The sequence below is a fragment of the Astyanax mexicanus genome, chromosome 23 (genome assembly GCF_023375975.1).
Source record: "Astyanax mexicanus isolate ESR-SI-001 chromosome 23, AstMex3_surface, whole genome shotgun sequence".
Classification (NCBI taxonomy): domain Eukaryota; kingdom Metazoa; phylum Chordata; class Actinopteri; order Characiformes; family Acestrorhamphidae; genus Astyanax; species Astyanax mexicanus.
Window position 1 is genome coordinate 21,614,381 of NC_064430.1, and position 14,653 is coordinate 21,629,033.

The following is a 14,653-nucleotide window of genomic DNA, read 5'->3' on the forward strand; positions in this document are numbered from 1 at the left end:
ACCCAAATACAGACATGAGCAATACAGGCATTTACCTATCGTTTTGGCTGCTCAAACCTTAGCTGGAAAGCTATTACGAATCCATTAGATGAACACTGTTAGCAGTTCAGTTATGGAGGGGTGATAATGCAACACCCATCACTTAAATTTGAGCAACAAAATGCAGTGGTGTGATCTTAGGTTTTTGGATGCAAGACTGTGACTAGATTGGTACTTCCAGTGTGCACGTTGTACAGTAGGGGTGGGCGATATTTCATATGGTATTTTCACGATAACTATACTTTTGCCGATATGACAAAACGCTGAATTAGAAAAAATATTTAGAATTTTATTGTTGCATGCAATATGATATGGCTAACTGAGATATTAAAAAAAAAGAATTTTATTAGATTTGTAACAGAAGTCAATGATCCAGAATGTCATAATACTAATAATGCACTCCAAATATCTCCATATATCCAGGATTAAAGTAAAATAAATGATTCTGGACAGATATAATCTGTATCTAGTAGATATATAATGGGTATTTAGAACAGTGTGAATTTTTCTTTTTCTAAAAGCTGCAAAAAAAGTAGAACCCTGATGTGATAATTTGGTAATTAGGGGTGGGTGATATGGCACGATATTTCAGGATATAATATTGTTCACGATATTCTAAATTTTTGGCAGAATTATCACGAACGATACGATATGGCACACCCCTATTGTACAGTATCTAGAAACTGGTTCTAAAGTTCATTAATAATTACTTTTTTCAATCCTTCTTATCACTGCTCTTGACTTTTAGCAGACACTGGACTTGGCTTTCTTCATTCTAAAGAGAAAGACTTAGTTTAGGGGTTTTCTTCTGCTGCAGTAGAAGTGTAGAAGACTAAATGCCTGCATTGAGAATATCTTTCTCTGTTTGTGTTTAGGGGACTGCTGGCTCCTGGCAGCCATTGCATCTCTTACTCTGAATGAGGATGTGATGGCCAGGGTGGTCCCGAGTGGCCAGGATTTCGGTTCCAGCTACGCCGGCATCTTCCACTTTCAGGTACTGGTCTTTAGTGGTAAATGCTTTCTCTTAAATTTCAAAATTGTGTTTGTTTCAGTTTCAGATTAGACGTGGGCAGTATGACCAGTTTAGTGTTTTCATGGATAAACTGCAGCAAATGTTTTATAGTAAATGTCTACTTCAGGTCAATCAATTGGGGTAATGAGCTTTCCAAATTAATTTAAATTAAATGTTAAAGATGTTGTTTAACCACAATAATCGGATCATCCTGAATAGTATATGCATTATTATGGGATATCTATAGTAATGTATCATTTATTTTTAGTTTTTTATATCTTTTTAGTTTTTAATATCTTAATAAAGTTAAGATTTTGTATTTTACATTGATCCTAAAAAAGTGAAAAAAGTGAAAAATGAATAAGAAAAAAAAAGGAAGGCTTATGATGATCATGTCCTGAGGGGACATAAGCCCTATTAGTTTCTCAGGGGGATGTCTTTGAAAAATATTTTATACTTACACTACTCAGTGATAAAACTCTTGCAACTGGACTGTTTTTTGGCTTTCTCGGACACATGACATCGCATTTAGTAACTCCTCCATTTCCACTTGCTGTTGTTCTTATGTGGATCTCCGCACCCAAAACGCGCACCCAAAGTGTAATTGCGGTGCGTGGGGGTGGACAAATAGATATTATATTAAACAAGAGTAGAAGAAACTCAGAGATGTGGATCCGGACTGGACTAAAATTACTGGAGGACCACAGAGTTCGGTGAAAAACAGTAGATAATTCAACCTGTACGTCTTAGAAGAACAAATACATGGTTGTTCTGGATGGGAATAAAATCACAGAGGACCCCTATAAAGGAGAAAAATACCCCAGGACCCCCGAGAAACTTATTCCGTCCGGATAGGGTTAATGACTCCTCTGGGCATAAAGGCATCTTGGATGGGCCACCACAGAGTAGAAATGTATTGTGGTCAGAAGAATCAATATTCCAGGAGTTTTTACATAGCATTTTAAGGAAACTGTGTACTCCAAATCAAAAATAAAAAGGACCATCCAGACTGGTATCAGTAACAAATCCAAACCTAAAAAAATATCACCAAAAATACATTCAACATATGCTTCCTTCAAGACAACACCTTTTTCTGGGTTGTCCATGAGCTGTTGTGTGTTTTTATAAAGATCACATGCTGCACACCATACTACATTATAAAGTCATGACTGTGACAGAAGAGAGTGTGAATACAGGCCTGTCTGCACTCCTGACCTGTCCCCAGGAGAACATTTTTAAACCACGACTATCCTGTAATGTTACACACCTCAAGACATGTTTGCAGGAAGAATATATAGCACAACATAACACCTGAAAACATCATCGTTCTGTATCTTTAGTAAGACATCTTTTACATGCCATGAAAAAAAAATGGAAAAGCTTCACTTTTATAACTATTGTGGAATATGTCCTAGGGCTGAAATACACAAATGTGTGTATATTAATACATGAAATTAAGCAGTAAAATTAAGCAGAACTTTTAAGCAGTAAATAACTGACAGTTAAATAAGTATTTTGAATGTTTGGCTTCAGGGTTATATAATATTTTTAGATGTTTTATTCAAAAGTTAACAGTAGTTTTGTAATTTTAAGTTATTGCTGTTTTGAATGTAACAAAAATGCTATTAGGTCAGCAAGTAAGAGCTCAGATTACGATGATTTAAGGTTATGATTGATGATGACGCTTTTTTTGCCTTTGCTCTTTTTAGTTCTGGCAGTTTGGCGAGTGGGTGGACGTCGTCATTGATGATCGGCTGCCGGTGAAGGATGGAAAGCTGCTGTTTGTTCACTCAGAGGAGGGTAACGAGTTCTGGAGTGCCCTGATAGAGAAGGCCTACGCCAAGTAAGAACTGTGTCCTCTTTACAGATCAGCCTCGGGGACATTCCTGACCACAGACAGCTCTTTATAGCTTAATGAAACTGGTTTAAGGAGGCTGGGTTAGAACCTCTCTGTTTGAAGTTTAGTCATGTTATGGTCTTTTGCCAAAGTGCGTGTGCAAAGTGTGCAGTAGGACTGGGATTAAGGATTTCTGAAGGTCCAGCATTCATGTTAGGGTTAGTGAGTCCAGCAAAAAGTAATAATTTCCCTGTTTAAACGGTCCTACAGTTAACTGATGAGGTGAGCAGGTGTGTTTAATTAGTAAAATTAATTGTGGTTTGTAGGGTAGAATGTATAAAGCAACTACAGGGCACCATCAAAGTACTGAAGTGGCTCATGGTTATTTTATATTGTTGGGTTTCACAGAGGGGCGTCTCTGCCCTGGGCTTCCAATGCTGTAACTTTGGACAAGCTCATCCGATAATGTATACAGTTTCTCTATCCACCTGCTCACTCAGTGCTCTTAACCCAGTGCTCAGCGCTGTAGGGTTGAGAGCCTTACAGTATTGGGCTTTGGTTTAAACAGGCACAGTTTTTGGGACACTACCCGTTTCTCCACCTCTAGCACACGATGCACTGCCTGCTGCCAGTACCAATATGGAGAAAATTAAACATTTTGGGGAAAATGTCAGCCACAGTACTTTAGTATTTATAGTAATAAAGCTGAAGATGTGAATATTATGCTGTTATTGAGTTACTATTTTAGACTAATCTTAGCTTGTTAGCCAGCTAGCAGTTCAGCTATTTAACTAAAAAATAATGTTACTGCCAAAATCGTGGTCCATCGTGTTGGTAAATAGTCAGCAATTCTGTACATCAGAATATCAGTAGGATATTCTTTCTCGTCTGTATAAAGGGGATGTATATGGGACTTGAAATTTTAAGTTTGAAGTGAATCTGGAATCACTGACTAATAACTGGACCTGTGTTATGTTCTGTCAGAGGAGGTTCTTTCAGTCAATTGTTTAAAATAGCAATAAATTACATTGTTACTAAAAAGGCTGAGGAAACTAAGGGTCGTGCCCATGGTGAAAGCTAGTGATGAATGTTTTTTAATGTTTCTGTTAAAAAATTGTTTCCAGGGCGCTGAGTGAGGGAGCAAAATTGGCCCTCAGCAGCAGCTCGAAAAGAAGCGGTGGCTGGCTTCACATGTATCGGAGGAGGCATGTGTTAGCCTTCACCCTCCTGGTGTGCTGGGGCATTACTAGTGTTTTCTAGTTATTGTTTTCGATGTTTTTTTAATCAAACTGCAACAATTAACAATGCTGAATTCCAACACCCCTTTAAATCCCATCAAAAAAACTATACAGTACAGGACAAAAAAATTTACACACCTTCTCTTTTTCAATGTGTTTCCTTTATTTAAGCTAAGCTAATAAAAAAGCCCTAAACCAAGCCGTTTAATAAAATGTTTGTCATTTTTAAGCTTTATGTATAATTCTCCACTGATGGAAAGGGCACTAATGTGTTAACTAGGTAGCTAGCTAGGACATTCTGTAAAATTGTGTTGATTGTAAGTTGCACCAGAGAAAACATAACTATCACGAAAAACACATAAATACATTAAAAAATATAAACTGGGTGTGTGAATGCATAGAGCCACCAAGTAGCACACATCATAGAATTTGACAGAGCATCCTGTCTAGGCTAATTTAAACTAAAGCTAACGATAAACTAAGCTTTAGTTAGTGCAAGGTAAATATGAGGCTTTTTGATTAGTCAGAATGATGATATTTAGAATATCTACAAACACAAGGTGTCTATGGACATTTATTTCATAGATTTTTCACTGTCGACCATCAAAGATGCCAAAATGTAGGTCCCACATACAGAAACAAAAATCTGTAGTATCTGGCTCAGTCACAGTAATAGAGCATCAGCATTCCTGTGCTCTGCTGAGCGTCCTCTGCTGTCTCTCTCAGGGTGAACGGCTGCTACGAGGCTCTGTCTGGAGGCTCCACCACTGAGGGTTTTGAGGACTTCACTGGAGGCATCGCTGAGAGCTACGAGCTGAGGAAAGCTCCGCCTGACCTGTTCCAGATCATCCAGAAAGCCCTGGAGGCAGGAGCTCTGCTGGGCTGCTCTATAGATGTGAGACGTCCTGTTGAATCTGCTGGTTACCGACAGTCTTTAAACTGGCCTGATCCATCTGCTCACATGCCACGTTTCTGTTTCAGATCACCAGTGCTGCTGATTCAGAGGCGATCACCAGTCAGAAGCTGGTGAAGGGACACGCCTACTCTCTCACTGGGGCTACCGAGGTATTAACAGAAATCACAGCTTCTGACACTGAAGGGCAAAGATCTGAATAAAAATATAAAATCTGCCCATTATAAGGACCAAGAGACAGAGTTTGGGATGGAACGGATCCTACCTTGAGTACTATTTTCATTTTGACTTGATACTTTCTTATACCATACCAGAAGAATATTGTCGATGGGCTTAACTGCTGGTTTCAAGATTTCACAAAATTGGGGTGAATACAGTTCAAAATCAGCATCAGAAATTCAACCAGTCCAGAACTTTACAAAAATATTCTTGATTTCAAAATTTCTCCACTTGTCTTGATTAGAAGAAAAGGAGTCCAAAAAGGTGCGGCGTGCACCTTCACTGTTAAAGCACATCTCATATTACTTTTTGTTGGGTAATCCGCTGTGAGTCCAGTATCATTTCTCCCACCATGATCCAATCTGGAGGGTTGTCTTGGCCAATGTATTTAATTTTGACCCAGTACTTGGTAGTAATTATGTGCAGAAATGTGATTCACAAGAAAGATGATCATAAAAAGTTAAGATAGAAAATCATCTGCAGATTGTTTTTCTGTATTTACTTGAATTTACTCATATTTTCTAAGGGAAAAGGAACAGATAAAAAAAAACTGCACTAGATGTATGGTTGGCAATATGGTAAATTTAACACCTGAACTGTACACTAGGGGTGGGCGATACGGCTCTAAAATAATATCACGATATTTCAGGGTATTTTTGCGATAACGATATTCTTGGAAATCAGAAAAATAATTTATTAATTTCAGGAATATAGTATAATAGTATAACAGTATAATCATAATGTGGCAAAATAAATAATATAGCATAAAATAATATAATGCAGCAAAAAATATTGCAGAATATTTCCATGAATATAAACTGCAAACTGCAAACTATAAACTGAAACAATTATACAGTAAATACACGTAAAGCTTCACAGTAAATAATGGACTACTTTTAAGACAAACCATCCCCATTATCACGATATGGATTTTTGATATCATGATTTTTCACGATATATTGTATACAATATAATATTGCACACCCATACTGTAAACTTTTCACTTTTACATTCAAATTAAAGATGAAGTAAATATAGGATAATGTCAATTACATTTGTACAATTTTACGTAATCATAGGTATTCTTTATATAATTATATTTATATGATAATCAGTTTTATAATACAATAAATACAAAATGTATCATATACACTGTGTGAGTTAGAGTGTTTTTATGTTTTTAGACTCTACCTTGTGTTGCTTGTAAAGTTAATTCTTGTAAGGATACGCTGTGTTTTGCCTGTTTCAGGTGCATTATCGTGGTGGGCTGGAAAAGCTGGTGCGGATGCGGAACCCCTGGGGCCAGGTGGAGTGGACTGGAGCATGGAGTGACAAGTACAGTACAACATTATCCTGCTAATTCACCAACACAATATACCAAGATATACCTTTACTGAAAAAAATAGGCAATAAATAATGAACTGTTTAACAGGGGTGTCCAGTCTAAACTGCTGCAGGTTGTGTAGTGTAGCCAAGGCTTTAGATTCCAATTCTGCCGTTTCCAAAATATACAGTAGCCAACCTAAATTAACAAAGACAGTGTGTTCTTAATAATAACAGAGAAAGTTTATCCACAAATAGATCTATTGTAGGAACTTTTATAGCGCAGTTAAATATCACAATTAAGATTCTTCCCCCTTTTTTCCATTTATTTCAAATTCAGTTGTCCCACCCGTTCAGATGCTAGTCATCTTTATCTCTAGTGATGCCGCAACACAAGGAGCACGAGGCCACATATGTTGGCCTCCTCCAACACATATGAAGTCAGCCACCGTCTCTCTTCAAACTGCTGCTGATGCAGCATTACCGAGTAGCATCACAGCGCACTCGGAGGAAAGCGCAGCGACTCGGTTCTGATACATCAGCTCACAGATGCTGACTGACATTACCCTAAGAGTGATGAGGGGGAAAACAGCGCCATCCACCCACCCAGAGAGAACACAGCCAATTGTGCTCTCTCGGGCTCCAGCAGCTGATGGCGAGCTAGCCCACACTGCCCGCTAGCCTGCCAATTCTGTGATACTCCTCAAACTATTAAACATATCTTAGTAGACTGCCCTGCACTTTTAACCATCAGAAATGACTTTTATAGGGTAACAAACGTGAAAGAACTGTTTGAAAAGATTCCACCAGCTAAAATACATAATTTTCTGGAAGTCCTTCATATGAAGACACTGATTTAAGTCTGTGATGCTCAAGATATGAACATTGTTGATGCCATAAAATAGCCAACATGTTGCTGATATGGCGCAAAACCCAAACAAACAAACAAACACTGCCCGCTTTAATAAAGGAGCTGTATTATCTCTGAGATTTCTAGAAATAATAAAACATTTCTTCCCCTATCTTTGCAGCTCGTCTGAGTGGAAATCTGTGGATCCTTCAGAACGGCCGAACGCTAGTGCAGAAGATGGAGAATTCTGGTAATTTAATTTTGTCACACACGCACATACATATATACACACACATACACAGTGGTGTGGAAGTAGTATTGTGTCCAGGCCTGTTGCAGTAAGGCAAGCAAACTAACAAACTGTGTGAGTGACACTTTAAATTCTGTAACTCTTAATGCAGGAAGGTACAAAGACACTTATTAAAATCCTTCTCAAGTGATCCCTTTGCTCTAGTCACTGACAGTAGCCAGCCAGCCAGTCAGGTTCGTGATTCCTGCAGCCGGCAAAATATGAAAATTCTGCAATCATGAAGCCAGAAAAGAAGGGAGAGAAAAGGAACAGAAAGAAAATTTTAAAATAAGACCGCAGTAAGTGATAATTTACACTGAAAAAAATTAGACCTACATGTCTTGTACAAATGGTGTAATATAGGAGCAGGTAGTTTAGCAGCAATATCTATAGGAAATGTTTATGTTCGCTAGTAGTTACTTGCCTGGCAGTCAATGCTAGTAACAAACTACAACAGTTAGGTAGTGCATGGGGGGCCGTTTTGCTTGGGGCACCCAAACGACTTGAAACAGCACTGATTATGTGACATGACTGGCCATGGCCATGGAAGCTAAGGAGCGATGCACTGACCTGTGGGATATGCATGTGGTGTTTCCTACATAGAATGTGGATGTAATTTCCCACCGAAAATTCTATCTAGACACCACCATTACAACCTAGTGCTCTGTCTCCACTGTGGGTGCTAATGCTTTCAGTGACAGGTTTCCGATATGACACTGATGTCGGATGTTGTTGTCACACAAAATACACAATGTATTTATTGTATTAAATGTATTATACTATTTTTTAAAATATTTTGATTGTGTGTTTGTGTGTGTGTTTGTGTGTGTGTTTGTTTGTGTGTGTGCATTTGTGTGCATGTGTTTGTGTGTGTTTGTGTGCGTTTGTGTATGTTTGTTTGTGTGTGCGTGTGTTTATGCATGCGTGTGTGTGTGTGTGTTTGTGCGTGTGTTTGTGCATGCGTGTGTTTGTGTGTGCGTTTGTGTGTTTGTGCGTGCGTTTGTGCGTTTGTGTGTTTGTGCGTGTGTGTTTGTGCGTGTGTGTTTGTGCGTGTGTGTTTGTGCGTGTGTGTTTGTGCGTGTGTGTTTGTTTGTGTGTGTGTTTGTTTGTGTGTGTGTTTGTTTGTGTGTTCTTTTGTGTGTGTGTGTGTGTGTGTGTGTGTGATTAGGATGTCGTTTCAGGAGTTTATGCGGCAGTACTGCCGTATAGAAATCTGCACGCTGACCCCAGACGCTATCACTAGTGGTGCAGTCAAGCCCTGGAGTGTGAGCAACTACAACGGCAACTGGAGGAGAGGCTCCACTGCAGGAGGCTGCAGAAACAATCCTCGTAAGAGTGCTAATTTTATCATTCATTATTTAGAACTTAGGCTACATCCGCATAGTTTATTTTTCTGTTGGATATGTAGAACCACAAACAGTATAAAGGTGGATCTGATTTGAAAAGATTGCAGTTTTGTGTCTAAGCATCTCTAAAAGAATCAGATCTTTTCTCTCAAAATTTGATTTGTGCCACTTCAGGAAAGTAATGTGAATATATCTGTCTGTCTATGTATTTCTACATGTTGTCTATCTGTCTTATTTATATTTACATGCAGTATCCAAACAAAAGTGAGAACACTGCACATTTCAGCAAATATTTTATTACTGTATTTTTTTTTTGCACTTAAAATTGTTAAATTTTTGCCAAAAATCGTCAGTGCACATTATAATCCAGAGCGCCTTATGTATGAATTTTACCAGACAGGTTGTAAGGAGCAGTAAAGCTACTCTGCAGAAGTACAGCGTTATACAGGAGTTTTAGTTTAGTTTTATTTCAGCACTAAGCAGTATTAGCATTAGCCGCTAACCACAGCGGTAGTTCTTTCAGCGTTCAGTGGCAAGTATATTGTAGTGTAGCCTGTGTGTTTACAGTGTTGAAACAAGCTACATGGGATGAACTACTGCTAGCTAACGATTTAGCGGCATTTACTAGCGCTAAGGGCTGCTAACCGTGGCTAGCGCTGCTGCTAACTGTGGCTAGTGCTGCTGCTAACTGCACTGTTAAAAATATTGGAAATCTAAGCTTACTGTAAATAACTGGAAGCGCTTTACTCACCCAAATAAACAGTTTTTAAGGAGAGAAATCTGTGTAGATTAACAAGATGGCGACACCCTTGTTCCTTACTATTGTCACTTAAAATACACCTTATGCAGGAAAACAGGCCAGAAAATAGATGTTCATTGATAGTGCACCTTATAAAAACAGTCGGTAACACGTTATATCTTTTTTTTTTATGGAACACCACTATAGAAATGATACTTGGATATAACATAAAGCTTAAAGTATAGCAGTATAGATTTTTACTGTCTGCTGAAAACAGTAAACATATCCAAATTGTGCCCCAAGTGACAATTCACTTATATCCAAGTTATCTCCAATGAATATTAAAATATTCTGAGAAATGTGAAGGAGTACCAGACTTTAAAATGCTGTAAAGGTTCTTTTGGAAAGTGTACTTTGTTGGCAAGACTACCCTGAATGTGACTACTGACAACAGACTGCACTTGTCTAGAACCAGACAAGTTACAATCAGTCAACTGACTTCTGAATACATATTTGCCAACATCTTCCCAAAGGTTAACAGAAACTGTAACACATCCTAGTGCTGCCTCTTTACACACGACAGCCATTAAACTTTATTCATTACGTTGCTTTCTTAGCTTGTTGCTGCAGTAAAAAAAGCAGTTCTTCCAGATTAGCCGGTTCTCCTGCCAACATTTCATGCTGGCGTCTGGCAAGTGGAAGCTAGAGCAAATAAAGCACCAGTGATGGCTGTTATAGATGTTGTAGGCCTGCTTTTCTAGAGAATATGTTTAATGCTGGTTCTTCTGGAAAAAACATAAAAGTACAGTGCATGATAAAAGAAAACGTGTCTGTACAGACTTATCTCAGTCTGGATCAGGGATGGGCACCTTCCATGATGGAGAGGGCCACATTTTTTTCAGCATGACCATTGGAGGGCCACATGACCTCGCACTTCAAATAATTGAATATGAAAAACGCTACAAATGATTTTCAATAAGAACAAATTTTATATGAATTTATATCTGTATGTTTACAGCACCAACATTTATCAACAACTATTTTCTGCATATTAATGCATTTTAATACGGCAAAAGACAAACCGTTTGCTTAAAAAAAGTGCAAAAAGGAAGTCCTTCATATCAAAGAACAAAAAGTTTGCTTAAAAAACTGATTGCAAATACAGTAGTTCCTCTGTGTAAAATAAGTTCATTATAACAAGTCCTTCATAAGCAACAAGGACAAAACATTTGCTTATAAAAGTGCAAAAGGCATTTGAACTCATTTATAACAAAGAACAAAAAAGATTTAAAAACTGATTGCAAATAGCTCATTCAATAATAGCAGAAAACTAGACCACAGAGGCCCAACATTTATTGAAGCTAATGAGAGAGCTGTGGTTTGGCCTGCTGGCTCACAATGGACTGGATGTCAATGTCAATTTTCGTGGTTGTTTGGCAGCGCCCTCTAGCGGTCAAAAGTAGAATTACGTTTTTTTTTTTTTTTTTTTTTAATTATGAAATTATGAAATTATTTTTGATCTATTCGCGGGCCGCACTGAGTGATGACGAGGGCCGTGTGCGGCCCCCGGGCCGCCAGTTGCCCATCCCTGGTCTGGATGCTCCAGCAGTTTAAAACTGATTTCAGTACAGCACTGTGAGTGTCTAGACAGATGAGACTTGGCCCTAAAAGGCCAGAGTCTGTCAAATGTTCACCTTTATGTTCTTAGATTGGCACGCCACCTATCATCATCAAAGGTCTTAAAGACAAGACAACAAGACAAGACTAGACTTAAGCAATAGAACACGAGAGGGAGTGTGTTATCACGAATAACGCCACGGCTGTGATGTTATTTGTGATAACACACGACCTCGAGTGTTCTATTGATTTTATACAACAGTTTTTTTTTTTTTTTACAAAATGAATGAAGAAAATAAATCGAAGAACAGTTCTTCAGTTCAGTTTAAATATGCTTTAATATGGACTTTGCCTTCCGCCAAAAAGTAGTTCCACAACAACTGTCACAGAACTGAAACTTAACTACAAAACGGTGTATGGTTCAGGCAGACTAACACCACAAACGTTCGAACGCTTGAAATCAAAATTGGGAGTAAACGAAGATGGTAACGTTAGGATCGTGAAATAACGCTAATACTCTCCTCTCCTGCTCCGTGGAGTTGTCTTCAGGTGAATGCTGCGCATTTTTTGAGTATTTCTGCTTGTTTTGCTGGGTGGTGTTGGTTTTAGCTAGCCGGCTGGACTGTGGTTAGGTTAGCGTAGCTTGCTTTAGCTCAGCATTAGCTTAGCGTAGCTTAGTCTAGCCTAGCTGGTTAGCACTCTGTCTGTCAGACGGCAGTAACCGAGCGATTTTCCTTCCCTTTTTTCCACAAAGACGGAGTGATACAAGTTTAGTGTGAGAAGGCCGTGATGTTATCACATATATCAGCACGGCTAGAACACTTCTCAACCAATCAGATTGTGAGGTCGGAACTAACTGTTGTAAAAAAAACGTATACACCATACACGTGTTGAGCTTCCACTTTTAACCCATGTGCAGTGAAAACAAACACACACACATCAGTTAGCACACACACAGGGAAATTGTAAGCTCAATTGCCTGAAATGGTTTGGCACTAGGGGTGTAACGGTACATGTATTGTTGACAAGAGTGTTTCACCCGGAAAGTGTAGCTGTAGCATTGTTGCTATTAGCAACTCGCTTTTGACTTAACTCCCATTTGGAGGCATCATTCAGATCTACCAATAACCAGAACTAATAAAAAAATAACTTCTACCTAACTCCTTATCCCCACTGCTTTTAGATGTAAATTAGGACAGGTCCCAGACCATTACTGAAGTATTTTCAAAGCACATTGTTTTTTCAGTTTGGAGCCTACTGTTAACTTTTAGAAACTTACAGAGGAGTGTAAAACAAAACATGTTATATTGAAGATTTATTGTTATTATGAAGTTAATAAAGGTGAGGCTTTACAGAATTCCCAGCCTCTTTATTTTTTCCACCAACCGCTGTAAAACATACCGAAAAAGTACTGAACCATGGGTTTATCCTGGAAGTGTGAACCAAACCGTCAATATTCTGTACTGTTACACCCCAATGTGGCACCCAGGGAGCAATAAGGGTTAAGGGTGCCTTGTTTAAGGACCCAAAATGGCACCCACAACCTTGTCATCAAATACCCTCAATAGCCCTGAGCTATAACCACTGAGCCTATCTGTCTATACAGTGCCTATACAGTGCCCCCCCCCCCCCAGGTTTTTTTATTTTTATATCATACTTACATTTTTCAGATTATCAATACATATTAATATCAAAGATAATAAAAAGTAAATATAAATAGTAAATAATATAAATAGCAGTTTTTAACCTGTGTGAAAAAGAATTTGCTCCCTAAAGCTAATAACTTGGTTTTTCCACCCTTGTTGGCACCAACTACAATCAAGCGTTTGTGAAAAAAAAAAAAAAAAAAACCTTACTAAAATTACCAAAACATATTTCAATTTCACAAACATAATTTAACATTTAAAACACAAAAATAAATCTCTCTTTTATTTCGCATTAAAATAAACTAAGAAAATGAATCTATAATATATAGAAACTCCATGAAATACAGAAATTCTGTGTTTAGACATAATTTACTCTACTTCATGCCTAATAATGAATTCACTCTCGATTTACAGAAACGTTCTGGATGAACCCTCAGTTTGTGATAAAGCTGGAAGAACAGGATGATGACCCCAATGACAACCAGACCGGCTGCAGCATGGTGGTGGGCTTGATTCAGAAAAACCGGCGGCGGCTGAGGAAAGAGGGGGAGGACATGCACACCATTGGCTATGCCATCTATGAGGTCAGAGAGCAGAAAAAGCCTCTTTCACTTGCTATTAGCTAAATTAGCTACTTTACACTAGCCTCGTAGTTCCAGGGCTAAAAACTAGGGGGGACAAATTAACATCATACACATATCATATCAGATAACAGAACTTACTCTATCTAACCCACACAGTGGCATTATGCTAATATCATGCCCAACTGTCAGCATCAGAGCAAACACACTCCAATCTTTACTGCTTAGTTCAGCAGTTAAAGTTACTTAACTTTGAGCCGCTGCTTTCTGGTGTTCTGAGGTTTTATACTAAAACAAATAAAAACCTTATTCAGTAAATTTTTGATTAAAATTTGGTCAAAAGGGTGCCGAGTGGTCCAGCGGTCTAAGGCGCTGCCACTATGAGCAGGAGGTCGCAGGTTCGAACCCCCGCTCATGCAGCTTTGCCATTATTATTGCAGAGCAACATATTTCAGCTGCTAATGTAAAATGTTATATTCTGGCAAAGCTCAGACTAACTCAGATGTGAAATATAAACTTCAATAAATAAAGGAGTGATACAATGAGTAGTAACCTGGAGCATTAGGGGTGTCATGATTCTCTACATCCTCAATTCGATTTTATTTCCGGTTTTAGGGTCACGATTCGCTTCGAATCGATTCTCGATTTTCTTTCTTTTTTTTTTTTTACAGCAGAGAGGCCTATGCCAATTTTAGATTAATCTATGGTCAGTCATTGGTTTGATTTATCAAATTTACAATGTCTTATTTTAAAAGGGGGGCTTGATATTAGTGATGCAAAGTGATACAAGTGATCTGTAATGCCATCTAGTGGCTTTGTTTAGGTAGCAGCAGTGTGCACTATTAAAACAGCAATGTGCAACATAATAAAATAAATAATAAAAGATGTAAAATATAATTTAAAAAAATACAGGAACTGTCATGTACAAAATAATAGAACAGTTAGAGCCTTAACAAACTGAACTCTATCCTACTATAACAGTTTAACATAAAAAATAAGACTTT

The 14,653-nt window shown here is 38.2% G+C and overlaps 1 protein-coding gene across 1 annotated transcript in view; it reads left to right on the top strand.

Moving 5' to 3' along the window:
* capn2b (calpain 2, (m/II) large subunit b) overlaps nt 1-14,653 on the top strand; it is a 44,249-nt gene that overhangs the window by 10,120 nt on the left and 19,476 nt on the right. Inside the window, exons 3-10 of the mRNA XM_022665365.2 lie at nt 915-1,033; nt 2,761-2,894; nt 4,853-5,021; nt 5,108-5,191; nt 6,508-6,593; nt 7,613-7,681; nt 8,889-9,049; nt 13,483-13,652. Of these exons, the coding sequence (XP_022521086.2) occupies nt 915-1,033; nt 2,761-2,894; nt 4,853-5,021; nt 5,108-5,191; nt 6,508-6,593; nt 7,613-7,681; nt 8,889-9,049; nt 13,483-13,652 (992 nt within the window). The remainder of the gene's footprint in view (nt 1-914; nt 1,034-2,760; nt 2,895-4,852; nt 5,022-5,107; nt 5,192-6,507; nt 6,594-7,612; nt 7,682-8,888; nt 9,050-13,482; nt 13,653-14,653) is intronic.